The 26809-nt window shown below is 44.8% G+C and overlaps 2 protein-coding genes across 4 annotated transcripts; both read left to right on the top strand.

The window, feature by feature from the left end:
- Positions 1-2575: 2575 nt before the first annotated feature.
- trappc11 (trafficking protein particle complex subunit 11) lies at positions 2576-18061 on the top strand. 2 transcript variants are annotated; one of them, XM_070836761.1, is made up of 31 exons: positions 2576-2898; positions 3573-3801; positions 3933-4102; positions 4551-4621; positions 4907-5021; positions 5401-5500; positions 5704-5777; positions 6097-6193; positions 6404-6537; positions 9092-9233; positions 9515-9608; positions 9772-9851; positions 10420-10498; positions 10866-10920; positions 11211-11356; positions 11905-11966; positions 12215-12347; positions 12755-12885; positions 13610-13735; positions 13824-14017; positions 14169-14317; positions 14510-14631; positions 14769-14888; positions 14995-15060; positions 15524-15680; positions 15923-16034; positions 16141-16232; positions 16391-16524; positions 17406-17573; positions 17661-17726; positions 17827-18061. In XM_070836761.1, exons 2-30 carry the CDS (start codon positions 3598-3600, stop codon positions 17703-17705), a joined length of 3372 nt encoding a protein of 1123 aa, XP_070692862.1. In that variant the 5' UTR covers positions 2576-2898; positions 3573-3597; the 3' UTR covers positions 17706-17726; positions 17827-18061. The 2 variants fall into 2 exon arrangements, with proteins under 2 accessions (XP_070692862.1, XP_070692861.1); XM_070836760.1 differs by having other exon boundaries at positions 17661-18061.
- A 539-nt stretch (positions 18062-18600) lies between these two features.
- On the top strand, positions 18601-26441 carry spdl1 (spindle apparatus coiled-coil protein 1). 2 transcript variants are annotated; one of them, XM_070836934.1, is made up of 14 exons: positions 18601-18642; positions 20145-20306; positions 20479-20655; positions 20871-21065; positions 22274-22423; positions 22641-22739; positions 22962-23072; positions 23157-23297; positions 23787-23893; positions 24095-24215; positions 24418-24484; positions 24613-24804; positions 24970-25045; positions 26142-26441. In XM_070836934.1, the coding sequence occupies exons 2-14, from the start codon at positions 20145-20147 to the stop codon at positions 26284-26286; spliced, it is 1743 nt and encodes a 580-aa protein (XP_070693035.1). In that variant the 5' UTR covers positions 18601-18642; the 3' UTR covers positions 26287-26441. The 2 variants fall into 2 exon arrangements, with proteins under 2 accessions (XP_070693035.1, XP_070693034.1); XM_070836933.1 differs by lacking the exon at positions 18601-18642 and adding an exon at positions 19660-19741.
- Positions 26442-26809: the final 368 nt, after the last annotated feature.

The following is a 26809-nucleotide window of genomic DNA, read 5'->3' as shown; positions in this document are numbered from 1 at the left end:
AGTATATTGGTGTGAAAGGGTTCCTCGTGTAAGGAAAATGTAAAACAGCACTATAACCATTAAAGACTGAGGATTCTTTTTACACAGCTCCCACCAATTAAACAAGTGGAGACAGGAATAGCTCGAGCTTAATATGTGAGCATGACTCCAGCCTTACAGCATGCTCCACATCAGCAACAACGTGAGAGCCATCTGATAAATCTGTGGCGAACTTCCTGTGGGAAAGCTGGGATCTTTGCAGTCTTCGTGGAGAAGAGCCAACAGTCCACAACATTAAACCATGCTGTGATGATCACGTTTGATGTCTGGAGTCTCTCAGTAAAAATCCACAACCATGTCCAAAGGTCATTAATTGGCAACAGCCTCTCCACTTCCCATCCTCCTCTCTTCCTCTTTCACTTTGTGCTGGGCTTCTAGCTGTGTGTCACTCTCACCAGGCGTCATCCCAAAATGTTTGGACCTGTCAGCAGCTGGTTTGCAACTGGCCAAGCCAAGAGGTAAGGTGACATGCAAAACATCTCTAAAGTTACATTTACATGAGTGGATATTTGCGGATCAAATGACGCCGAATTCAGTGGTCGACTCCATTAGTTCCGAAAATATCTCCAGTTTTATTCTATACCGTAACTGCACCTTCCAGCAAGTCAGAAAACATTCAAGTACGAGAGTTTTCAATGGAGTTTGGCGTGTGCTGCACGGCATGCTCTATCTGGTCCTCTCTAAGCCATCACCTACAGTAACGCTGATTCACTGCAGCATCCTCCCCACCCAGGCAACAACAGCCGAACCTCACCGTCATCTGCCTCCGTGAAGGCAGATGACGCCGAGCACACAGTGACACCATACCTGCGCCCTGAAGGTTACACGCTGGGTGAGTCAGTACCGCGGATACTCACCTTGAGTCAGGCAGGGGCGCAGCCCGGTCCGCCCCGGTGTCCTGCGGACGGATGGAGGTGCTGTCCCATTCCTGCTGCCTGCTCCGTGTCCTCTGGCGGCCCGGAGCACGAGGATGCGGCTGTCTGCTGAGGGGGGCACAGGAAGCTGGGGGGCAAATGTCTGTCTGCGCCATACAGTAGGCTACTCCTGCTGCAAGTTTGGAGTTAACCTTTGTCCACCCAGAGGGAGCCGGCTGAGCTCCACTGACTTAAACGTGCTGCGCCACTCTGATTTATTTATAGGCTCCATCCTCCTCCCATCCGAGGACGTATCAACACACACGGTCCTTACACTGCATGTATTAGCAAATGATTATCCATATGGAACAAGGATTTACAGTCAAAATAATTATTATATTTCTAAGCTAAACTGATTCATTTTCTAATTGTTTGGTAAAAATGTAGAACCACAGCCTCATGGATCTTTATCCATAAACTGATAAGAAGAAAAACACACTCATTTGAGGCTCCTCCTAAACTATCTCTACAGGTCTATATGCTTATATGTCCTTATATCAGTAATGATTAGTAGATGTTTAATGGGCTCAGTGAGTGAATACACACACTGGCCACGTGAGCCATCAGACAGGAGCTACAGGGAAGCTTCAGCTTGAATCTGTCGCCCCTCAGTGGCTGTGCCCCCCCCCCCTGTATCAGTTTGTATTCTGTATGCACTTCATTCTGTCTTTAAATGAACCTTCTTGTGTTGCATTTTCACATCAACAGGAACCCCTTAGATTACTCATTTTATCCAATTACCTCTGCCGACTTGATGCGTAATTGCCTTTGGCCTTGGGCAGATGCTTAACAGAGATAACTAGAATTAACATTTGTATTTAATCACTTCCCATTCTGACTCAGTCTCCTGATTATAAACAGGCTTTCATGTGTGTTTGAGACTTCAAACCCTTAAGTACTGCTATAGCTTTATTTAAATGAAGCTCTCCATCAGACCAATCCTGTCCAATCTTTCCATTTTCCGTTCATTTAAGCCTGCGGAACTCTCTGTCACTGACATTCTCCCACAGAAAGTAGAAGAAACCTGCAGTGTTTAGTTGTTGGGCCTGTTGAGATGTTGCTGGTTGCTGCATCTCATTAAAAGCTTTGTTCATCTTGAGCTCTAAATCTCATCCCTCCAGAGCCCATCTCACACTGTTTCTGAGCCCCAGGCCGGCAGAAATTCTATATTGTTAAATATTTAGTCACATTATGATCTCTCTGCTCACAAAGGAATCCTCCCAGCATGCTGCACTCTGTATCTCCAATAGCAGTAATGGCAGCAGCCAGTGCAGCCTCACCTTAACCTATGACTCACAGCTTTTTATGAGAAATATTAACATATGGCATTATTATGCTGTTATCATATAAAATGATCATTCTAGTTAATTTTACTCCACTTTAGCTTTTAATATTTCCTCACTTCAGCACTCAGGATGCTCTACAACAGGTTAAGGCTGAATTAGAGTTAATAAACTGTTAATTAAATGTGAATAATATAAACTGTTTAACCATTTGTCATCATTTGCCTTTAGATAATGATATGCCTATGTGTACAGATGTTATATAATCCCATATGTAGTCACTCATAGATAGTAAAGTTTGGGAGCTGGCACTTTAATTTGGAAAAGTGGAAGCGGAAGTGCCAAAGGTAGCTAACTGGTTAGCTTATCGTTGCTTCAACATCAGCTGCTAAATTAGCTGTTACTTTCTGCCTGTGTCGAGGTAGACTAGCGGTGACTAGCTGTCGGCCGGTGACCAGCGCTGGGAATTGGCTAACACGGAGCCCGACAGCCCAAAACTAAACGTGCCCTGACATTTATTTGCTGGTTAAATTTGCAACCTCGCCCACTAACGCTAGTTAACTGTTAACCTTGATACACATCCCGACTGCTCTGCTAGCTAACTCATCCAAGCTAGCTGTACGTAGCACCGTTACCCGTTCACGTGAAGTGATGCAACTGGGGTATGTTCTTGTTTAATACATCTGTGAGTTCACATATTATCCATCTCACTTATTTTAACCACGGCTTTAGTGAGGATGTTAACAGGACAACAGCAGTGCCGCTAGCGTTAGCCGAGTTCGGTCTTGTCACTTCCGCTTTCGTCCGAACGATGCGTGTTTATGTATTTACTTGGGTAGCTGTATGTATGTATATATGCACACACACACACACACAGACACAGACACAGACACACACACACACAACGTGCCACCCGCCTTTTGAATGTACAGCAGACGTGTCCATGAATGAGAAGGTCTCCGTGTCAGCAGCTGTATAAACTGCAGTGAGCCCCAGTCAGGGATGTAGAGTAAACTGTCTCTGCTAGCAGCTCGTTAGCTCAACTGTGCTCAGCTACTGCTAACCTTCAGGTCTTGTGACCTGCAAGTTGTTTTCCACAAAGGCTCTGCTCCTGTTTGTTGGTTCCATGGGGATCTTGTGTTTAAATTACCGCTGAATTTAAAAACACTCTGTACGGGTTTGTTCCAATATGATTTCATGTGTCATAATAGATTACTTATTTAAGTATTACTCATTTGAAACATATTATAAACTTGCTGTGCTATGGTGTTTTAAACTACTTCTACTTCTTTAAAGATGTGTCTCTGTAGCAGTGACGCTTCTCTGTCTCTTGCAGGAGTATCTTCTGTTGAACCAGCGCGATGGCAGGTTCCCAGTGGGAGCTTCCTCCAGAGCTATGTTGTCGGCCCATGGCCTTTGTGGCCTTAACCGGTCTGGATGTGGTGTACAACGCCGTGCACCGGGCCATCTGGGACGCCTTCTGCGCCAACCGGCGCGCTGACAGAGTTCCTATCTCTTTCAAAGTCCTCCCAGGAGACCACGAGTACCCCAAATGTCGCACTAAGGTGAGCAGTGGATAGAGGAAGAGCACCAGAACAGAAGAGTTGTGAAGTGTTCATGTGGACTCGGTGTTGCAGTCTGCAGCTCTTGTGGATTTTTTTTCTGAACCGCTTGTCTTCTCTATTTGCCTGCCTAGCGGACGTCCTATGAGTGGTACATCCCCAAAGGCATCCTGAAAACAGGCTGGATGAATAAACATCTGAACCTGGTTCCAGCTCTGGTTGTTCTCTTCTACGAGCTGGACTGGGATGACCCACAGTGGAAAGAGAAGCAGTCTGAATGTGCAACTAAAGTGGAGATTGTCAGGTAGGTGTCCATTTATTGGTCTTCAGAAGGTTTTTTTTGTGGGTGACGGACAGCGAGAGAGCAGGTAGATGCTTCTGGCTTTTGTTTTATCTCATCAGACTGTTTTGATGGACCGTATAAGTGGGTCTGCTTTCCACACACGCAAAGGAAACCTCGGCTTTTATTTCTGCTGGTTACTTTTTGTCATCGGATCACATAGATTTTCAGCATTTATTTGTCCGTTTCCCCCAAAAAATAGTGTTAGCACTGCCATAATCCATTTCCACTTATTACTGAACAATAGCTTTTTATAAATGCAAAGTAATGCAACTCTGTGAGGAGACTGAGTTTTTTATTCAGATTTACTAATGTCATATCTTGAATAAACAAGAAAAGAATTGTGAATGGACTGCATGTCAATAGCTTACACTATCCTGCAGAAAGATAACCACAGTTTGTTCGTCTTTAGGACCAGTCTTCAGGGCAGGAACACCAAAGTGGCGGTGGTTCTAATCCAGAAGAAAACTCCTCTACCTCCAGGTTGAGAACTCTACTGAATCTTATGCACACGTGTCTTATCCCCTCCACATTCGTTTCACCGTGTCTCTCCTGCACATTCCAGTCTCTCTTCCTGACTTGTAGCAGTACAAAACGTTATTGTACATTTTCTGTAAAGACGTGTGGTGAATTTGGAAATAGCTAACTAAGTTTAGACGTTAGGCAGCAACTTTACATCTGCTGTTTAACACTACTTTAGCTATCTGCTCTGTCTGTTTCCAGTTTCTTTTACCTGCCTAAACATCACTCATCTTCTTGTTTGTACAGGAGAGGACCTGGTAGCATCAGAGAGAGCAGCAGCTCTTTGCAACGCCTGCGACCTGTCTGGGAAGAGTCTCTTTGTACTGCCACACACTGATCACTTAGTGGGCTACATTATAAGGTAGTCAGCAATTCACTGATGAAATATTATTTATAAATATATAAGAAATATGTACTATTATTTCTTTTGCAATATATGAACTGCCTCAAATTGATTAAAATGACATTTGGCTCTCCAGTTTAATCAAATTGAAGTTTGTTTGAAGAGTTTTGTCTGACAAATGCAGAACAGTACAGTTCATTGTATTGATCATCTGTGTGATATGCAACACATACAGTTTATATACGATTTTGTAGACATTTGCCACATCGACAGCCCTTAAACTACCTTGTTTTATTGTGGCGGCATCTTTACACACTGAACTTGCCAACTGCAGCTGATGAATACAGCCTGAAATCTCCTCCAGACATTGTATGTTTTATTACATGTGATTTTGTAGGTTGGAGAATGCTTTCTATGAACATGCTCAGACGTACTACTACACTGAGATTCGTCGAGTCAAATCACATAAAGAGTTCCTCAACAAGACAACACACCAGGTAGGAAGGCAGACACACACACACACACACCCCAACCAGAGCAAATTTAAAAAACTTTTCTTTACATGCAATAGAACCACAGTTTCTATGTCCACAAATAAAGCTGCTTGAGATGAAAGACAAACTTGACATTGGGACGTGTAAATGCCCCCTAACACTGCCCTCTTCCTCTTTATCTCTTCTCCATCTCCTCATGTCACTAGCTGCTGTTTGTCAGACACCAGTTTAAAATTGCCTTCTTCAGTGAGCTGAAACAGGACACCCAGAATGCTCTCAAGTAAGGCTTTCTTAGACTTTCTTTATTTGTTGTGACCAGCTCCTATAAGGACTTTGAGACGTAATTTTTCCATCAGCAGAATGATAATTAATAGAAATAAGGATGTTTTTGTTGTTCTTTGTTGCTTTTGTTGCTAACCACCGTTACAGTAGACAAACTGTCCTATGTACTGCTTTGCCATTGAAATTAATCCATTCACAGTTGTCGTGTTTAATAGCACCTTATGTTTTCTTCTTGTTAAGTTGCTGCTAGTATAGACACATGTCGAGCTGTATGCTGCACTCTCTCTCCTCTGTAGTAAGTCTGTTTGTGTCTGTAGGTACTACAGAACTGCATACAGTCTTGTCCATGAGCTCAGAGCCCACGAGACCAACATGTTGGAGATCAAAACTATGGCTGGATTCATCAACTATAAGGTACAGTTTGCACTGTCTGATACACTTGGTATCCTGTATTACTCTGTGTACAGACAAAATGTGATTCAAGTCAGATCATCACATTTAGGAGTTAGCCTAAACCAGATGGAGGTCTGCAGTTACTGACCATTCACCACCTGTCTTTTCTCTCTCCTCTCTCTGTCTGTCTCATTCTTCCATGATGCCTCCCGCCTTTTCCCCCCTCTTTAGATCTGCCGTCTGTGTTTCCAGCACAACACTCCTCTAGATGCTATAGCCCAGTTCAGGAAGCACATTGACCTGTGTAAGAAGAAGATTGGCAGTGCTGAATTAGCCTTCGAGCACTCTGCATGGATGTCTAAACAGTGAGCTACGCACCACATTACTCATACACACTGTGTAGAGAAGCATATTTACCCACCACACACTGTGTGCAACATGTTGAAGTGGTTAAAGCTAATTAGTCATTATTAAACTTAATGTTTTCTTACTTTTATACATTTGTTACAAACGGTTAAATAAACCTCATGTTCATCTTGACCTGTCGAGCAGACACATTTGTTACCACTATATTACGTGAAATTGTAATTTATTCCATATGAACATATGAAGGTTGTATGACTTTATTTACTTTACTGCATGACTGAAAACAATGTTTTTACGTACAGTTAATAAACCTAGTTTTTCTACAAAAATGGTAAAAAAAAAAGCTTTGTTCTTGTTAATGTGATAGACCGGTGCTCTTTAAACCTGTTAGACGTACAGTGGCATGCAAAAGTTCGGGCACCCCTGGTCAAACTTTCTGTTAATGTGAACAGTTAAGCAAGTGGAAGATGAAGTGATCTCCAAAAGATATAAAGTTACAGATGACACATTCCCTTTATATTTTAAACAAAATCATTTTTTTATTTTCATCTTTTACATTTTCAAAACAACAGAAAAGGAAAAAGGGCCTGCATAGTTAGTACCCAGTAGCATCCCCTTTGGCAAGTATTACAGCTTGTAAACGCTTTTTATAGCCAGCCAAGAGTCTTTCAGTTCTTGTTTGAGGGATTTTCACCCATTCTTCCTTATAAGAGATTCCTGGGCCGTCTTGCACGCACTGCTCTTTTGAGGTCCATCCACAGATTTTCAATGATGTTTAGGTCAGGAGACTGCGAGGACCATGGCAAAACCTTCAGCTTGCACCTCTTGAGGTAGTCCATCGTGGATTTTGACGCTGAATTTTGTGGTGAGGACGCAGGAGAGGTTGTCTTCTGATGACTCTTCCATGAAGGCCATATTTGTGCAGGTGTCGCTGAACAGTGTACCAGACTCCAGAGTCTGCCAAATCTTCCTGGTGGTCGTTTGCAGTCAAACGGGGGTTCTGACTTGCTTTTCTAACAATCCCACTAGCAGTTCTCTCTCATATTTTCTTGGTCTTCCAGACCTTATCTTGACCTCCACTGTTCCTGTTAACTGCCATTTCTTAATTACATTCCGAGCTGAGGAAATGGGTACCTGAAAACGCTTTGCTATCTTCTTATAGCCTTCTCCTGCTTTGTGGGCATCAATCATTTTCATTTTCAGAGTGCTAGGCAACTGCTTAGAGGAACCCATGGCTGCTGATTGTTGGGACAAGTCTGGGTCTTTATAAAGCTTTGAAATTTGCATCACCTGGCCTTTCCTAACGATGATTGTGAACAAGCCATGGCCCTAACAGGCTAATTAAGGTCTGATACCTTGGTCAAAGTTATCTGAGAGCTCAAATCTCCTGGGGTTCCCATTCTTTTGCAGGGTGCTGCTTTCCCTTTTCCACTCTAAAATTGTACAAAACAAAAGTAATACACTGATATTGCTTAAAATATTGAAATTAGTGTTTCATGTTTAACTTCATGCCTTTTGGAGATCACTCCATCTTCCACTTGCTTATCTGTTCACATTAACAGAAATTTTGACCAGGGGTGCCCAAACTTTTGCATGCCACTGTATACAAAATGACAAGGTTCATTTATTTATCATTATACAACACAGGGTAGCACGTTAAAATACAACTTGTAGTCCCAATCATAGGTGCCTGAGCAATGGAGCAGGTGCACCCCCCATTATTAGACTTGTGGGAGCTAATGTGTGTTTCGCAACCCCACTTTTTGATCAGGCAACTGTTTTTTGCCGGGGAATCTGGTCCAGACATCCAGAGTCGCCACTTCACACGTGGCACACAACACAAGACTGTCTGCCAGACTGTTACAACCGAAGCATTCACAGTAACAAAATGACCTCCTCTCCTTCACCTCCCCTTGCCTGTCACTAATCATGCACCCCCACTTTTGTCTATAGCTAGGTGCCAATGGTCCCAATTGTTATATAAGAATGCTTTGTCTAGAATGTAGTGAGAAGTGTTTCCTCTGCTTGAGTTTGTATAATTTTAGTACACATAAGGGGAACAGTAATATTAAAAGCAACGAAAAAGTAAATAAACTGCTCACCTTCTTTATCATCTGTGTTAAACGTTCATTACTGTATTCACTAAAGGCCAATAGAGCACCTTTAAAGATGCACTCCCCTACGTCACACACAGACACACACACACACCTTGAAATGAAAAGTGCAAAGCCGCTCTACTGTTGAGAGGTATCACTCTGTTTGGATCTGGAAGCTTGGTGTATACTTGACTAAGCAGGGACATAAGAGGATTTGCTGGCCCTAATGTGAAAATATATTTAGTCAGGTCATTCCTCTAATTGACACCTTGCCTCAGAAGCCAGCAGCTGCTCCAAGCCTCTTTGATTCATTGGCAGGTTGGTTGGGAGACTTTGTGAAGACATTTTGGCCAAAGGAACCTTTTTAAACAGTTGTACTAGGAAGTCATCTTTGTTCATCTCCTGTATAATGCTCTCATATATAATGGCCCCACCTGTCTCTTAATCTTCCTAACAGGTTCCAGTCGTTTGGTGAGCTGTTTGATGAAGCCATAAAATTGGGTCTGACAGCCATCCAGACCCAGAACCCTGGTTTCTACTACCAGCAGGCTGCCTGTTACAGCCAGGACAGGAAACAACTGGCACAGCAGCTTTGTCAGGTGATAACAGACCAGATTCTAATAGAAAAGAAGTGGTTTGGATGACATGTTGTCAAAATCTGAATGGCCTCATTTGAAAGCGGAATAAGAAGCTAGCCAACATCTGCTTGCACCACTGCTACAAATAAGACCTTGAATGCTGATACTAGACCACAGTTTTCTGTTGTCATCATATTTACCACTTTTCACCTGAATGACAGTTATTGTTAGGAAGCATGTGTGTACTAACTTACCATTAAAACACCAGCTTATGGTTTCATTTGATTGGTTGGTTGTTCTAGGCTGGAGCGAGTTATCCCTCCCCTGAACCGCTGGACACCCAGAGTGCAGGACTGGACTTCTATGGCCAGAGACCGTGGAGACAAGGACACCAGAGTATGTTCACACACCTACAGCTTATCTGATGTCTAATGGAAAAATGTTACCATATGTTTGATCACAGCATTATGACAGCCCTGTCCATTTAGGACAACGTGTCTCCGACGGGCTGTAAGAAATATGTGGGTAAAACATGACTTTTGTATCATTGGTTTTCCAGGTATCGATCCTCCAGATGCAGAGAAGGAGAAGTCAGGGATCCTAGCCCTGCAGATTAAAGAGAGAGATGTACCACATTCTGTAAGAGCACACGCTAACTGTGTCATTGGCCCATTTGATTTAAGGCAGATTAAAAGCACAAGGAGTATAACTTATATGTGATGATAGCATCCTTCAAATCATTCTGATGTTTTCTGGCAGTAGACAGATGAGACAGTCCCTGGGGAAATGGGTGCAGCCTCTGTGTAATGGTTTGCATTACAATCTACCACAGGGTCTTTTCTGATACTACCACTGTGCCAATCTCGACTTTTTTCAAAATCCTACACACAGTTGTGTGTGTGTACAGCTCTTAACATACTGAGTCTACAACAGAGGACAAGTGGTCAATGATTCAGGACAGGTGTGATGTGCTTTTCTGCAAGGAAAGCATCACAGTAACAATGTTTGAAACAAGGTGTTTGAAGCACACAAAGCACAAGATGTTTCACACTCTACAGCGAAATGCACCTCCTGTTGTTGAACATCCATCCTTTGTGGTCACAGCCCTACACTCAAAAAGCCCCACAATGTGTTCCCCTCTAGCCACTGTCAGGTGGTATTGTACTACTGTAGTGAAACATGCTTCTCTGTGTCTCTGCACCTGTAGGAGCTGATAATAGCTCTTCTCAGTAACGCTGTCGCCCAGTTTAAGAAGTACAAGTGCCCTCGCATGAAGAGTCACCTCAGTGAGTATCATTGTGCTCTCTTAGTCTCCTACTGTAATGCTACAGCAAAATAAGAAATGTTAGATGTCATTGTCACTTGCTTTTTATTCTGGTGGTATCTGCTGTTGTATTTTAGAGGCAGTTTAATTGTTAATGTGTTTCCCTTTTTAATCATTGTTGCATTCCCTTTCTCTTATATACCAGTTCACACCCACACTCAGCATTGTCGTACTGTGTAGGAGCTCATCTAAGCAACCTTTTTTTAAACATTAAACATTTTTCTTCAAGGATCATTTTTGGTTGCACTTCAGATTTGATTTGCTTCCTGTCGTGTTAAACTGCCTCACGCTTCTTTTAGTATTAGTCTCACTCTCTGTCCTTGTCATAGTGGTGCAGATGGGAGAAGAATACTACCATGCTAAAGACTACACCAAAGCCCTCAAGTAAGTTGAAACACATGCTGGACTTGTAAAGGACAGTTCCACTCTCTGACTTTTGTAGATGCTCAGAAATGTGTATGGAGTCATCCTAAGGTGATGATCAAACATGCAATCTGTACCCGGCACAGTTTCTGGATGCTATTGGGTGATGAGCCGGTCTTGAGAAGACAGAGTCTGTTTTCCAAACAGTAGTGTTTGCGTCTACCTCTGGAGTTGACATGGTGTCCTCCATGGTATCTCTGTTTTGTAGCAAGTTATCTGAATATTTGTTTGTGTGTGTGTTATGTTGCCAGGCTGTTGGACTATGTGATGTGTGACTATCGCACAGAGCGATGGTGGGGCCTCCTGACAGCTATATTGACCACAGCTCTGCGCTGTGCGTATCTGATGGCCAGTGTTAAAGACTACATCATATACTGCATGGAGCTGCTGGGCAGAGGTAAGCAAGGAGGCTATAAGCAAATCAGGAACAATGGAGATAATACAGTGTTTACTGTTCTACAAACTTTCCAACTTTTCATTTGACTTTAACTTCAGTTGATTTCTGTGACAGTTTGATAAAATTCCACACCTGATTTTTTAAATTATTTTTCCCCCACGTTTCATTGGAAATGCATTGGTCCAAGCCTGTGTTTTTTTTCCTAGCAAAATAGTATAACAGTGAGTGCAAGGAAATATGGCTGATGTTTATGTCATGTAACAATCAAGCAGATAGACTGATTAAAGAACAAAACACAACAAGTCATTCTTACTACATTAAATTTGTAGTTTAGAGGAACCTTCCTTGTGTGGAGGTTGTTGGCCAAATGTTCCTTCCTGTCCGTTACCTGAAAACATCAGTGTCCAGGACACAGGTTGAGGGCTTATTTGTGATAGATGTGCTAGAAAATGGACTTGAGGGCTGCTTGTCATGTTTAAAACTAGTAAGCATCCTAAAATATATAGATAAAACCCAAGAGGTAATGGTTCAGTCATCTTGTCTTCTAGCTTCCACCTTGAAGGAGGAACAAAAGTTGAGGATTGAGAAGAATCTCATCAAAGTCCTGATGGTGAGTTGAGGGATTGTTATCGTCTGACTTTGGTTTGTTTTGAATCCAAAACAATATTTGTGTGACTCACAATAACACAACAGACAAACTGAACCAGGCTCCAGTCGACCAGCAGTGGCGTTCTCTGAAGGAAAATTGTCAATAGAGTGTGGTGTGTTTGAAGAGAGTGATATAACGGCACTTTGAATAACACTATGAGCCTGTCAGTATTTCATTAATGCTCATTGTAGCTGTCTTTCTCTTATCAGAACGAGGTCCCTGACGCTGAGCCGGAGTGCGATCCATCCTCTGTCAGCACAGCGCGGTCATTATGGAGCGACCGGATGGCTTTAGCTGGATCAAATGAATTGACCATAGAAGTGCAGGACTACATTCCATTCAGTCAGTAAACACACACATATTTAACGGTCCACTCAAAGGAACTGATGACCTCTATAAGTAGCATTTACCCTCCTCCATGTTCATCGTATATGTGATGAGATCAGAAATGCTTCAGTCTCAAAAACAAGATAAAAGAAAAGCTATTGGATAAGATCATGTAATGTCATAAACATTGCAAATAATTCCTTTTTTCCTGATTTATTACTTTTTTTGTTCATTGAAATGAAATCTTAAGCATTTCAAACTTCAAGCATGAGGCTCATAGTTCAGCAATGATCAGTGTGGTACTTTTTTGCACTAATAAAGTACTATTACTGATGCATATTTGATGTAGCATGTATAATGTACAACTTTGTAATATTGTTCTATATGTGAAGATGTTTCCACTCTGTCCTTCCTGACTCCAGTCCAGTGTAAGGCCAAATTCCAGTCTCCCAGTTTCCATGTAGACCAGCCCATCCAACTCCAGGTTTTCCTCCGAGCCGACTGTCCTCACCTTGTATCACTCAACAAGATGGCTGTCAGCCTCAGTAACCAGGTACGCTCTGTGCAAATGAAGTAAATGAATTACATGACAGAAAACAAACTCCAGCTTCACATACAGTGACTGGTTGTAGGATTTTCACTACACAAGCAAAACACACGGGATCAGTGAAAAGAACCTTCAGTCCACTTAAACTTAGCAGAGGTGCCTCTCAATTTGCCTGCTTCTAGATGCTGTACAGTCTAAAGAATTGATGGGTCTCATCTTCGTTCGTAAAGTCTTTGTTATACAACCAACAGTTGTATTCCAGCTGTGTGATTCATTAGGGTGCTAATGAAATAGGATGCAGCAGTTTCCATGAAAGCACAATTTTTTGAATACATCTGGGGCCGCTGTGGGTCGATCAGCAGATCAGCGGTTCGATCCCCGGCTCCTCCAAGTCTGCGTGTTGAAGTGTCTTTGGGCAAGACACTGAACCCCAACTTGCTCCTGAAGCAGCTTCAGGAGCAAGGGGATCGAACCACCGACCTTCCGAATGATGGACGACCCACTCTACCTCCACAGCCGTAAGACTCTGACCCCACGAGACAGACGAGGAGTTAGTACCCAATATGAAATGGTTATTTTTCTATCGTCACACAATAAACATCGTCAAATCTCACAGCCCTACTTTTCACCTTACTCAGCACAAGTATCCCATCCAGTCCTGAATTGAAACCAGTTGCCAACTTTAACTTAAAGTGACGCAACAATTCTTTGTGTGTGTATGTGTGTGTAGGAGTACAACCAGTGGTGTGTGGTGGAGTCTTCAGGTCAGGAGAGTATGAGCTTGTTGCCAGGAAAAACCAAATGCTACAACTTCAGCTTTGTAGCGAAGACTGAAGACGTCGGCAAGAAGATAGAGGTGAGGCAGCTGTGTGCGAGTGTGTTTACAAGAGAGAAGAGAGAAAGATTGTTACTGACTGTGTGTCTTGCTGGGTATGCACATTTAGATGACAGGCATCGAGGTGATGCTGGGCAGTGACAGAGGCCGCTGTGTGTTTGTGAGCTGGAGAGGAGCGGGTGGAGATGCGGCCTCTGCCCAAGAAGCCTTGCAGGCTAGCAGGTCATCACGTCACTGGGGGCGGTGTGTGGAGACACGTCAAGAGCTGGACTGGGACAGCCTGGCAATGCAGCACAGCACCATGTAAGGTTTTTGTTCAAATGCAGCACAGCCCCAGTATTCCTGGGGAAAATGGTTCAATTATCCTTCAGCTTCTGCAGGATCAGATATTGCATGCTGTGCACTTAAGTCAACAGAAATGTGAAATGTTTGTTTGGTCCGGTTTGTTGCTTAGGATCATCTCTAGGGTCCCAAAGATCTCTGTTCAGCTGAGCCACCAGCCTCCTGCACTCAACAACGAAATGTACTGCATCAGCCTCATCATCCAATCACAGGAGGAGGGCGTGGCAAAGGATGTCAAACTGACAGCAGGCCTCAAACCCGGTACGCTGATAGTAAATGAGGCTACACATCCAGACTCTGTTCCTCACACACAGACATGAGAATATCGACCTCTCTCTTCTCACTCGCAGAAAGAAACTTCACACTTGCCAAACTGTGGAACTATTTCTTTAATAGTTTCTCAACAACATGAACAAGTGTGTGTTTTCTTTTCGTCTTGTTGGGTCTGTCCAGGCCAGGATGCCAATCTAGGCCAGACCACACATGTGACACTGGATGGCTCCAAGGTTTGTGATGACACTGCACCCGCCCTGCTCCCTGACGTACCTCTGGGAGACCTGACACCAGGCCAGAAGGTACACGCACATTCAGAAGGAAATATTTGACATTAATTTCCAAGATCATTCCTGCATCGTCACTTCTTTTTATACACACCTGCCTACATTATCAGTCGTAATTCTAATATCCATGGTATTTGTGTGTTTGTGTCTAGTTGGAGAGATGTGTGTATGTGAAGTGTGTGTCAACTGGGCCAAGGGTCTTCCTGTTCCATGTGGCCTACAGCATTGATACAGCAGTGGAAGGACGACAGATTGTCTGCAAATGTCACAAGGTAGAGAGCTGCAGTTAGCACAGCGTTCCATCAGTGTGTATTTGTTGTCAGTATGAATACTTACTTCTCATCTACTTTACTCCTCTCTCGCTCTGTGGTCTTCCAGGATGAGACGGTTACCATAGACACGGTGGTCCCATTTGAGGTGTCTGTCAAGTTTGTGTCCACCAAGGTCTGTAGCTGAGACTTCATTGTAATAAACCAGTGGTCAGTTAGGTTTTTTCTTTTAGTTTTTATCCATTTTTCTATTTTATTCAGGTTGTCGCCATAAACATTGTCTTTGGAATTGACGCAAATGCCAGTGATTACTTACGTCTTCACTTTACACAACAGCTACACAGGCAGATACTGTGTCTCCTACTCCTTGACTAAAATTTCACATGCAATTCTAATAGGATAAGATGATGAAGTAGTGAGTCTATAAATATAAAAACGTAGGAGTACGACCATGAGGCAGCCAGTCAAGTTAAGCAGCATACTTCAGTGGGAACAGGAGAGAGCAGATCAGTATGTACGTATTTAGATTGTTGCTCAGCCTTAATTGTGGTGGTGTAGTCAACAGGCATTAAGGCTGGTTAGAGTTCATGAAGTGTTAGTATTCTTCTGATTATTATTATCTGTGCTCGTGTTTGCAGTTTGAGCCACTTGACCGGGTAGCGGTGGACATCCCCTTCCTGTTGATGACAGACATCCTGTCATCGTCTCCCTGGCCTCTTCTGCTGGCTTCCTCCTCCCTGCAGCTGCTTACTATGACCAGCAACACACCACAGCTCCAGTCACAGCTCCAGGAGGGTACCTGACACTTTTTAGAATTTATTGTACAAAGCCTTGTTTACATTCCTAGCTGTGATTAACAAAGGTAAATCCCATCACTATAACATATAATGTGTGTGTGTGTGTGTGTGTGTGTGTGTGTGTGTGTGTGTGTGTGTGTGTGTGTGTGTGTGTGTGTGTGTGTGTGTGTGTGTGTGTGTGTGTGTGTGTGTGTGTGTGTGTGTGTGTGTGTGTGTGTGTGTGTGTGTGTGGCGGAGTAGTGGTGCTGCAGACAGGAGAGTGTGCCAGTGAGTGTTTCTGTCTCCGGTGCCCACCAGTGACCAACAGCAATAGCACAGTAGCTACAGGACAGTACCTGATATCATGGAGAAGGTATGTACGCACACACACAGATACACAGTGTAAGAGGATGCTGCTGAGTGGTCAGTGGGTTTGAACAGGCTTGTAAAGCTCTTAACTCCTTTTTGCCTCTGTACAGGAAGTCCTCTGATGCCGACAGTCCACTCATTCAAACCACCGTGACACTACCTCACGTCATCCTTGAGTCTGTCCCCCTTTACATCCACGCTGGTCAGTCAAGTGAACACACACATGCCATGCACTGCACTTTATGGCACATACGTTTTCATTCTTTTCTATCATTTATTTTTCTCGATTATTTTTTTTCCTACAGCAGTCAGTTGTGTTGCACGTGACGATCGTAGCTCTGTATGTCTGTTTGGCTGTAGATTTACCATCATTTGGGCGGGTCAGAGAGTCTCTTTCAGTTCGTTACCACATAGAGAACAGAACAGCTCTGGTGCAGGAGGTGGACATGACTGTTGAACCCTCCGATGCCTTCATGTTCTCTGGACTCAAACAGGTGAGGCTGCTCACTTTTACACAGATTACACAAGATTTTGCAGTTAAAAGCCAATGTAGCTGCATTTCCATCAGCTGGGTCAAACTTAAAAATACATCTGAGGTAACTTAAATAAGTATTTCACAGCAGAAAAGATGATCTTCTCATAAAAACAGAGAAAAAGGGCTGTGGTATTCCATTTTCTTGAAAACATAGAAAACCTACAACTGCTATCCTCACTGGCTGGTGATGCTTGGTTCTTGGCTTCCTTCCTCCTCCATACATCGTAATTCCTCCATCACACTGACCAGCATTACACTACTGTAATCGTTTTCTTGTGGCAAGCAGGCAGAAAATGTGGATGTACAATCTGTAGTTTGAACGACAGCCCAAGAGCTGGCAAATGAACAGGGAGCTCTGGGTGCAGACAAACATGGGGGGAAAGTCAAACATTGTTCATCATTATATAAGATACAAAGAACCAAAATGATAGTTGTGGTCAGTTCTGTGTTCACACTGACTTAATAAAATCAAACAATTGTAGGAGGATGTGTGGAGAAGCTCTTTTCAGCTCACGAAGAAATAGGAAGCAGTGATTATTTGTCAAGACTGCAGCTGGACCTCACACTGACAAAGTTAGAAACAGGATGGAAAGGAGATGTTTTGTACTTATGTTACTGAGGGATTCATTGTTTTGTAATTAAGAGTTAAGTCATTCAGTGTTTATCAGGACTAGTCCAGCCAAGCCTGATTGGAGGCTGGAGACATGTTACAGGTTTTGATCCTTTTACTGTCTAACTGGCACAAACCTTTTATTTGCTGTCAGAATTATAAATGTATGCATGGACCAGAAGATGACTTAACGTGTGTGTATGTGTGTGTGTGTGTGTGTGTGCGTGCAGGTGCGTCTGCGTATTCTTCCAGGCTCAGAGCAGCAGATGCTGTATAACTATTACCCTCTGATGGCTGGCTACCAAACACTACCACAGCTCAACATTAGCCTGCCCCGCTGCCCGACCACCAACACACAGACACTGAGGCGCTTCCTGCCCCAACGCATCTTTGTCAAGGTAACGCACCGAGTCTGCAGGCACCGTCATCTGACAGTGAGCATGTTCAGCGCTCCACAGCATCATTTTCTTCTTCTTTGTCCTCAGCCTCAGGGTCGACAGCTGGACGACGCGTCCATCGCCGCAGCTTGAGAAGAACGCACGCTGTTTACTGTAAATATGGAAACAAAGCAACATTGTGTCTGTTGTTGTAGACATATGATTCCACACAGGTGACAATATTAACACTATTTGGTTCGCTGCGTTGTGTAAGAACACGCCAGGAAATCCACCTGTTGACCACACATCAGAAGACGTTTGTTTCCCGTGTTCAGAGTGAATGTGACGACACGACGAGCATGACAGACAGCTGGAGGATGAAGTGATGTTCATTTAACACTGGAAATCATGTATGAATCTCATGTGAACTATATGGAAATTTGGGTAGAGTGTAATCCATGAAAATGGAAAATGATGAAATTTGAACTAAATTAAAGTGATGTAAACTAGTCGTGTTCCATGTGCATGTTATTCAAAGCCTGCTGACAGTGTTGAACTATGTGCTCTGTTTCCACTGGCTGTGTTACAGTATGTATACTTGCCCCACAGAAGTGTAGAAGTTACTGTTATAGCTGGAAATGGTGCACAGTGGCTCTGGTGACGGCTCTAAAAACACTAAATGAATCATTAGTATCCACATTATTTACTGGGAGGTAGAGAGTGGCTGCATCACTCCACCGTCTATCCTAACATGTAGAGTGGTGTAAGCTACTGTAGTACAGAAGATTTCACAGTGTGTTGTGCAGCATAATTATTTTGTTTTTTTTGTGTAAAGTCTGTGCTTTCTATGACACATTACTTAGAAACCTTCCGGTCACTGATGCTGTCGGAGAGCCTGTGTTAACGGGCCCTGAAATACACATTCATACCCACTTTGGGGAGCGACATGCTGAGTGGGAGGTGCTCCGCGTCAGGAAACGTCACACGCGTGCTGGCCAATCAGGTCAACTCTCGTTGAAACCGTGTCGCTATAGTTGGTGTGTCTGGATTCAAACGGTGGCGGTTTGACAGAGTACTGATCGGCGACAAGGTAACCAAATGTCCACTCGTTTTTCACGTTGTTACACTTTGCTCGTTTTATAGCCATTGTCGGTGCAAACATAGCAAACGCTGTCTAGAGTCAGTGAGCTGCTCGCTGGAGGAAACCAAACCGTGTTTAGTCTGATAAAAACAAGCAGGGAAAGTGGCTCAGGCGCCATTGTTGTCCAAAGTGACGGAGCATGACGTGGAAAATCAAACACTAACTCAAAACGCAAACCACCTGTCGTCGTGTGAAGCTTCACTGTCTATCATTCCCTTTGTGTCCGTCTATATGTGCTTTTGTCAGCCGTCTGAGTGACCGTGCTAATCTCAGGACCCCCCCCGGGCAGGGCTAACCTAACGTGACGTCTCCTCCAACACTCAGGAGTCATTGGCTGGGTCCTTTATGAAGCTTCTGAAACTCTAAATTGGATGATGGGGGGGCACGAAGATAGTTTAGTGCGTAGGAACCGTTGGTATCCATTAAACATGGACTGGTTAAAAAGGTAAATACGAGCTGTTCAGTCACAGACGGTCTGTGTCACAGCCGGCTGGTGAAGAGGGCAAGTCCCACTCCACCTTCATCGTCAGGACTGTCAGACACACACACACACACACACAGACACAGACAGACACACAGACAGCCACAGAGTCCTTCCTCACAGCCCCCCCCTCCTCAGTGCATGGAAAGCCTGCCCACCGTGAGAATATCAGCCTACTTGGAGGAGGATGTTTATGCTGATTTCTGATTATCCATCCATCCATCCATCCATTTTCAACCGCTTATCCGGGGTCGGGTCGCGGGGGCAGCAGTTTTAGCAGAGATGCCCAAACTTCCCGGGCCCCAGACACCTCCTCCAGCTCATCCGGTGGGACCCCGAGGTGTTCCCAAGCCAGCCGAGAGACGTAGTCCCTCCAGCGTGTCCTGGGTCTTCCCCGGGGGCCTCCTTCCGGTGGGACATGCCCGGACAACCTCCCCAGGGAGGCGTCCAGGAGGCATCCGAAACAGATGGCCGAGCCACCTCAGCTGGCTCCTCTCGATGTGGAGGAGCAGCGGCTCTACTCCGAGCCCCTCCTGGATAGTCGAACTTCTCACCCTATCTCTAAGGGTGAGTCCGGCCACCCTGCGGAGGAAACTAATTTCGGCCGCTTGTATCCGAGGGGATTTCTGATTATGTTGTTGACAAATAAAGTTGAACTTATCCCCCCCCCCACTGTCACCAAAACCCTTTAACTGGTGGGAAAGGGTGACAGCACAGGGATCCTCACAGCTGGTGCAAGTTCACCACAAAAATGTCACCAACTCATCTGTGAGAAATCCGTTAAAACAGAACAATGCTTGGACCGTAAGACAGAATACACACGAAAGAGTAGGTATGCAGTATCCCTCCAGAGTCCACTTTCAGGAGCAGAAATCCGCTAGAGTTTATCCCCAGATATTCTAAATGCATTGGAAATTCATCGTTCTGTCTCATATGTGAGGCATGTGTGGTGTTTCCCCCGTCTTTCCAGATGGCAGCAGAGGAAGAGGTCCAGCGGCTGAGGAGCCAGCTGAGGGAGAGGGAGGAGCAGGTCCACCAGGCTGCCCAAGCTGGCTTGGATCTCCTCAACCAGCAGATGGAGCTGCAGAACAGGCTGGACGAACAGAGAGTGGAGATGACCAACGCGCTCGAGGTATGACACAGGGTCATCTTACCCCCCCAAAGAACACACTTCACCTCTCTTACAATGGCTTGTGGTATGTGAGCATGCGTGGCTCTCCACTACCCTTCTGCAGACCCCTTGTTGACGTCTGTTTGTTATTCCCTTCTCCACCTTACTATGTGATGTGATGTGTGTGTCAAAGGCCCTGGAGCAAGACAAATACTCCCTGCAGAAGGAAGTAGAGTTAAAGACTCGGATGTTCGAATCACTGCAGTCAGAGTTGGACTGTGTGAAGATCCAGCAGAGAGAACAGCTTCAGGAACGACTAGAACATCTGGAGAGGAGCCACAGCACGGCAGTGAATGAGCTCAACAATAAGGTACAGCTACATGTGGTCTACTCTGCCTTTTTCATATGTCATAGTAGCAAATGCACACATGTCGGTACTAAAACGAATGATGATTGAATGAGGAATCTAGCAAATAGTTGTGTGACAGTGTGGGATCGCTGCCTCTTAGAACTATATCAAGGCAATGACTTCCAATGAGGCGCTGACAGTGACGGCTGGCGTGTCCTCCCCTTATGGTTCTCCAGATGGTGCGGTTGCAGTCGGCGCTGGAGGAATCCCAGCTGAGTGAGAAACAGCTGAAACACAAACTGGAGGTGCAGACCGAGACTCTAAATAACAAGATGGAGGAGCTGCGAGCTCTGAATGAACACACCCAGAGCTCCATGACGTCTGAGATGATAGAGGTGCAGATGAACATCATGGAGCTTGAGAAAGTGAAGGTAAGTAGGTCATCTCTGCAATTGATCAGTTTTTGATCTTTTAAGCAGTGAGAATCTAATCTTAAAGTATAACGCCAGTATTTTTACCCCAGGCTCCTCTCTGTCCTCATCCTGGTGTGTGAGTGACTGGTAGGTAGTAAAAGTGTTGGAACTGGTCCAGTAGATCACCTCAGCCAGCAGCCACCAAACAGGCTGCAATGGCTGCGACGTGATCCTTTGGGACAACTGCACCTGATCACAGTAGGTCCACTAAAAGAGCTTGTTTGATCCACTGACAGGCTCAGAATGTTATTCTAAGTGTGTGACAGCATTATGGAAAGGATCCCTGCAGAGAGAGACCTGGAAGATCCTTTTGGTTTAACCACAGACAGCCGTTCTATCGCTCTCTGCACACACGTTATCGTGTGACTCAGTGCAGATCTGAACTAAGCCTTACAGTCACACAAAGTTCTACTTACTGTGTAACACCTCAATCTGAGCCAGTCGGTGGCAAAAACAAGCACTTTTAGTAAACGTACTTTGATTGGGCACAGTTGCCCTTAAGGATGACGTTGTAGCCACTGTAGCCCACTGTGCCTCGCTCTGCCTGAGCGTGATGGCTGTCCCACTAGACTGGTGGTGTAGAAAGGTGCTGCTGCTGTCTGCTAGCCACAGACAACACTGTGTCATATTCTACTGGTACAGACATTGAAACCGTGGTGAAAGATGTGTAATGTTGCTGGTATGATGTCAATATGACTATTTTTGTACTGGCTGCTTCTGCTGTGAACCGTGCTGTGGCTCAGGCAGAGTGGGTCATCCCTCACTCAGAAGGTCGGCGGTTCGATCCCCAGCTCCTCTGAGTCTTCAGTGTGTGAATGTGTGTGAAAGAACAGTCTTAGATTCCTCCTGAATGAATGATGTGTGAATGGGTGAATGAGGATGTGAGTGGTTGAATTGACTAGAAAGGTGCTGTACAAACACACCATTTACCATTCACCCTGCTCAGGTAACCAATGTGTCCTGGGAATAATGGACCGCTTCCAAAACCTTTTGTACATACTAGTCATTTTGCCCCAGGTTTAAAAATACCCTATCTAACTATTAAGAATACCCCCAGGCTGCCACCTTAAACTGTCTGTAGTCAGCTGCCACCACATGGCGCCCCTGCCTTCCTCCATCATGTGGAGCTGTATTAATAAGTGAGGCGACTGGTTTTTGTGCGGCAGGTGGAGTTGGAGCAGACGCTGCAGGAATCTCAGTACAGAGAGCAGCAGCTGGAGCTGACCAACAGCAGCCTGCAGCGCCACCTGGAGCGAATCACTGAGGAGAAAGAGGAGCGAGAGAAAGAGGCTGTTTCCTGGTTTAATTCATTGGAGGTAAACGTATCATTTCAAATGAAACCCACCTTGTATAGTTAATAGCAGAAATAAGTAGATTCATCTGTCTTATTTATTCCACTTTGGTCATTATTATTGTGCACACGTTCATATGCTTTTGGCCCTCAGCGGTTATTAAGACTGAAACTGCCAGTGTTACTTATACATATATTTGTCTGGATATCCCCACGCTGTATGTCTTGGCTTCTCTCTACAGAAAGCTCGTGAGGCCAATCGGGACCTCCAGGTCCAGTTGGACCAGGTTCTACAGCAGGCCCAGGATCCCAACAGCAAAGGGAACTCTCTGTTTGCAGAGGTAAGACGGGCAGTGTCTGTGCTGACATGGAAAACTACATCACTGGAACTAAACTCATGTTAAACCGTTCTGCTCTCCAAATGAACAATAATTCTCTGTCAATCCAACATTACACAGTTGAGCATCATTATGAACCTGAATATCTGGCACACAAGGTGAACTTTAGTTTAAGTTAAATGCAGAGATCAGCGTGCGTGTGTTTACTCTTATTTTGTGTTGCAGTTGGAGGATAAACGAGCTGCAATGGAGAGACAGCTCATTAGTATGAAGGTCCAGTATCAGTCCTTGCAGAAACAGCACGCCTTCAGCAAACAGCAGCTGCAGCGCATGAAGGTACAGTGTGCTGTGAAGAGGGATGAGGCAAATACATACACATGTACGTTTGAATGAGCTGATGGAGGTGCATGCGGTGTGCAGGTCCAGATAGCCACTCTGATGCCGCTCCAGGGGTCCAGGGTCGATCCTGCTCAGCTGGAGAGGCTCCAGTCCATGCTGTTGGAGAAAAATGGAGAGATCCAAAACCTGATGACTAAACTGCGGAGACTGGAGAAGGTGGAGGTGAGTGCTTAAAACTGCAGGCCCTCTATGGCGAGAGGAAAAACTAGGAAACCTGGTATTTACCGGTCCTGGTGACAAATTATTAATTGCATTGATGAGCTCCGACGGCACTGGTTCTGCCCTCTGCGCTGAAGTTGTTTCATTTTTTTCTCTTGATAAATAACACAAAGAACCGATAAGAGTACCTTTAAAGTACTGAATAGATGAGCAGCATTGGTGGTAGTATCACCATTAAAATCTCAACAGCGCCCCCCCCCCCCCAGGAAAAACGCCACAGTTTGACTGAATGACATGAAAATGGACAAAAGCTGGACAATGAATGAATCTCTGGATATTTCAGCTCATTAACCCTTGAACATGTGTCTCTGGCCTGACACAGAGCGACATGAAGTGCTTGTCAACATGTCAGAATGGTGGACATTAAAATCTGTGTGTGTGTGTGTGTGTGTGTGTGTGTGTGTGTGTGTGTGTGTGTGTGTGTGTGTGCAGATGATGTTGAAGTCTCAGCCAGCTAATCCGGCTCCAGCAGAAAGCTCTGATGGCCAAGATGAAACTTACTACACCGACCTGCTCAAAATGAAGCTCAGCAACACTGTGTGAGTTGATGTCAGCCAGGCAGCGCTGAGCCTCACAGAGTGGAATGTAGCAGAAATCACTTTGAAAGCTGCCAGAGCAGAATGCTCATGAATTAGAGAAAGTTCAAAGGATCTTGTATCAAGTGTTTGCAGCGGATTTGTCTCTGTCTTTATATGTGTGCTTCCGGCCTGAGCTGACATTCTGTGTGTGTGTGTCTTCAGTAAGGATGCGGAGCGTCTAGGAGATGAGCTTTCTCTGCAGAGGATGAAGTCCTTGTCAGAGAGCCAGAGAGCTCTGGAGCTGGAGAGGAAACTATTCTCGTTTGAACGGCTGCTCAAACAGGTAATGAGCAGCTGTGACTGCCAGTGAGAGCGGTGTCTCTTTATGTAGAAATGCACCTGCTGCTTCTTTTGTGCTTCCAGTTAACGACTGTACCAACTGCTGACGATGACAAACACTGCCATCGACGCTGACCATGTGTAAAGCTGCCTCTGAGTCACACACACACTTTGTACTGTTTGATTATTTCTCTTTCCGCCTTCAGGTTCAGAGTGACAACATCAAACTGCAGCTACGAGTCGAGGAGCTCCAACAAAAATATGAACCGAAAGGTAACCAGAACGACACCAAGCTCACACTTTGACATTGTTCATGTGTCTCTGGTGTTCTGACAGGAAGTGTGAGGACGTGTTGCTTGTTTTAAGTGCCGCTGTACGACCATGACCACTTTTGTCTCTAGATGCAAAAAAAGTTCAGATCCAGAAGAGAAAGAAAGAGAAGCTTCCTGTTGACATCATCCCCTCCGCTAGTGAAACAATGCTTGACAAGCGTGAGCACGTTGTTGCCGCGGAGATGGATGAAACAAATTCTAAGACGGCCAACCCTGAGGCAGACACTCCTCCCACAGCTGAGGCTTTGACCTCCAACCAAGGTGAGTGTATTGGACATTGGTAACTTAACCGGCCGACACTGGATCAAAACCTGAATCCAGTGACATCATCAGTACTACATAACCAATGCTGACAGCTAGAGTAAAGACGAGGCCATGTGAGTATGCTGTGATGGCTCTGTTAATCGTTGCCATGTTGTGCTCTAGCTTCAGAACCTGAGCCACGGCCTGCGAAGTGTGTGAAGATCAGTGGAGATGATCCTGTTGTGATTCCCAACCCCAGGTCAGTAAGGCCGGTCCAACAGTCTGCGTCATTGGCGTCAGGCCAACAGAACCCATAAATACGTCAGTCCTCTCCCCAGTTCATCAATCAATCTTTATTTATATGGCGCCGATTCACAACAGCGTTCTCTCAAGACTCTTTCCATAAAGAGCAGGTCTAGACCAAACTCTTTAATTAGAGAGAGACCCAACGATTCAGGAATTCAACATTAAGGATTCAAGAATCCCCACATGAGCAGCATCAGATATTATATTAGGAAACAGTGGAGGAAGAACTCCCCTTTAACAGGAAGAAACCTGGAACAGAACCAGGCTCAGAGGGGGGGGGGGCTTTCTGTCTGGGTCTGTGTTGGGTGGAGGCTGGAGAGACAGAGAGGGAGACACAGAGAACACAAACAGCAACCAACATACTAACAGTGACTATAGCACTAACAATAGGAGTGTGACTAAAAGATTAGCAGTATGATATTATTGAAAAACAAGACGAGTGGTCGACCATCCGCAGCAGTGATTCATGAAGCAGAGAACCACATCAGCAGGAGAACCAGAGAACCAGGATCCACAGGAACCAGAGAACCAGGATCCACAGGAACCAGAGAACCAGGATCCACAGGAACCAGAGAACCACAGCAGGAGAACCAGGACCAGGATCCACAGGAACCAGAGAGATGAGAAAGCACAGAAAGGCTCCGGGGGAAGATTGCGAGTTAGTGGCAGACATTAGGCTGACATGAGACATAATGATGGAGAGGAAGAGGAGGAGAGAGAATAGAGGAGCCCAGTGCATCATGGGAGTCCCCTGGCAGTCTGAGCCTATAGCAGCAGTTCATAGCTGGAGACAGCAGGTAGAGCCATCTCACCTCTCTCCATGACTTTGTATGAATCATGATCATACAAAGTCTGAATGATGCATTCAACCCAACGTTGCAGTATGGTTGTGTTCTACTCAGTGTGTCTGATTATGTTTTCAGCAGAGACTTCTGAGGACAAAGTATTCATTAACATCTGGGTTTCCAAGATAAAAACCTGTTAAGCACCCATCTTCCTCACTACCTAAGGGCTAAGATGTGATGCTGAGGTTGTGTTTGTGCCCTCAGCTCTCCTGTGACGGACGGTACAGAGAGGGAGCTGGAGGAGAACCAGCAGCAGAACAACAGAGAGGAGAGAAGGAAGAAGAGAGCAGTGGAGGTCATCCACGTCAGCTCTCAGAGCAGCATGGAGAGCCAGTGTGCTCAGCAATAGGACTAGTTGGAATATGTGCCTGGATGTATATACAGTGTATATGTATGCTGCTAAAATGCTGATATTTATCTTTGTTTGAAATGAGCTTACTGTTTCTGCCTCCACTGTATTTGCTGTATACTAAATCTTACAGTATTAAACCTTTTACAACGTGCTGTATTCTGTGTTCAGGCTGTCTGTTTTATCCTTTCATCCTATATAGTTTGCCATACATTTCTTGATAATGCTGAGAAGGCTCCAGTCACTAGAGTATTTATATTGTGCTGGCTCCAGCTACAAGCGAGAGGTCACGTGTTCTCTAGTGACTGACAGGAGGAAATGTGTGCACATCTAGACACAATGTTGTGAATTACCTCCGCCCCACTCCAGACCAGCAGGGGGCAGTAGTGTTAGGTGTGGTGGTCTGGCTTCCGCTTCACAAAGAAGAAGGTGCGCAGACAGCCTGTGACGTGGACCAATGAGAGGCGAGCGGAAGTGAGAGCAGCCTGGCAGCGCAGTACGTGTGTCAAACACTGATATCAAA

Source organism: Pempheris klunzingeri, chromosome 9, assembly GCF_042242105.1.
Source record: "Pempheris klunzingeri isolate RE-2024b chromosome 9, fPemKlu1.hap1, whole genome shotgun sequence".
Classification (NCBI taxonomy): domain Eukaryota; kingdom Metazoa; phylum Chordata; class Actinopteri; order Acropomatiformes; family Pempheridae; genus Pempheris; species Pempheris klunzingeri.
Note: the sequence above shows the minus strand (reverse complement) of the source record. Positions and strands in the feature narration are given on the sequence as shown.

Excerpts from the sequence above, each read along its gene's own strand:
- trappc11 (XM_070836761.1), top strand. The coding sequence starts at position 3,598 with ATGGCAGGTTCCCAGTGGGAGCTTCCTCCAGAGCTATGTTGTCGGCCC. Across the intron at positions 4,103-4,550 it reads ACTAAAGTGGAGATTGTCAG|GACCAGTCTTCAGGGCAGGA; the intron begins GTAGGTGTCCAT and ends GTTCGTCTTTAG. Across the intron at positions 9,609-9,771 it reads GTGGAGACAAGGACACCAGA|GTATCGATCCTCCAGATGCA; the intron begins GTATGTTCACAC and ends TTGGTTTTCCAG.
- spdl1 (XM_070836933.1), top strand. The coding sequence starts at position 19,673 with ATGTGGAGGAGCAGCGGCTCTACTCCGAGCCCCTCCTGGATAGTCGAA. Across the intron at positions 20,656-20,870 it reads TGAATGAGCTCAACAATAAG|ATGGTGCGGTTGCAGTCGGC; the intron begins GTACAGCTACAT and ends ATGGTTCTCCAG. Across the intron at positions 23,298-23,786 it reads GGAGACTGGAGAAGGTGGAG|ATGATGTTGAAGTCTCAGCC; the intron begins GTGAGTGCTTAA and ends GTGTGTGTGCAG.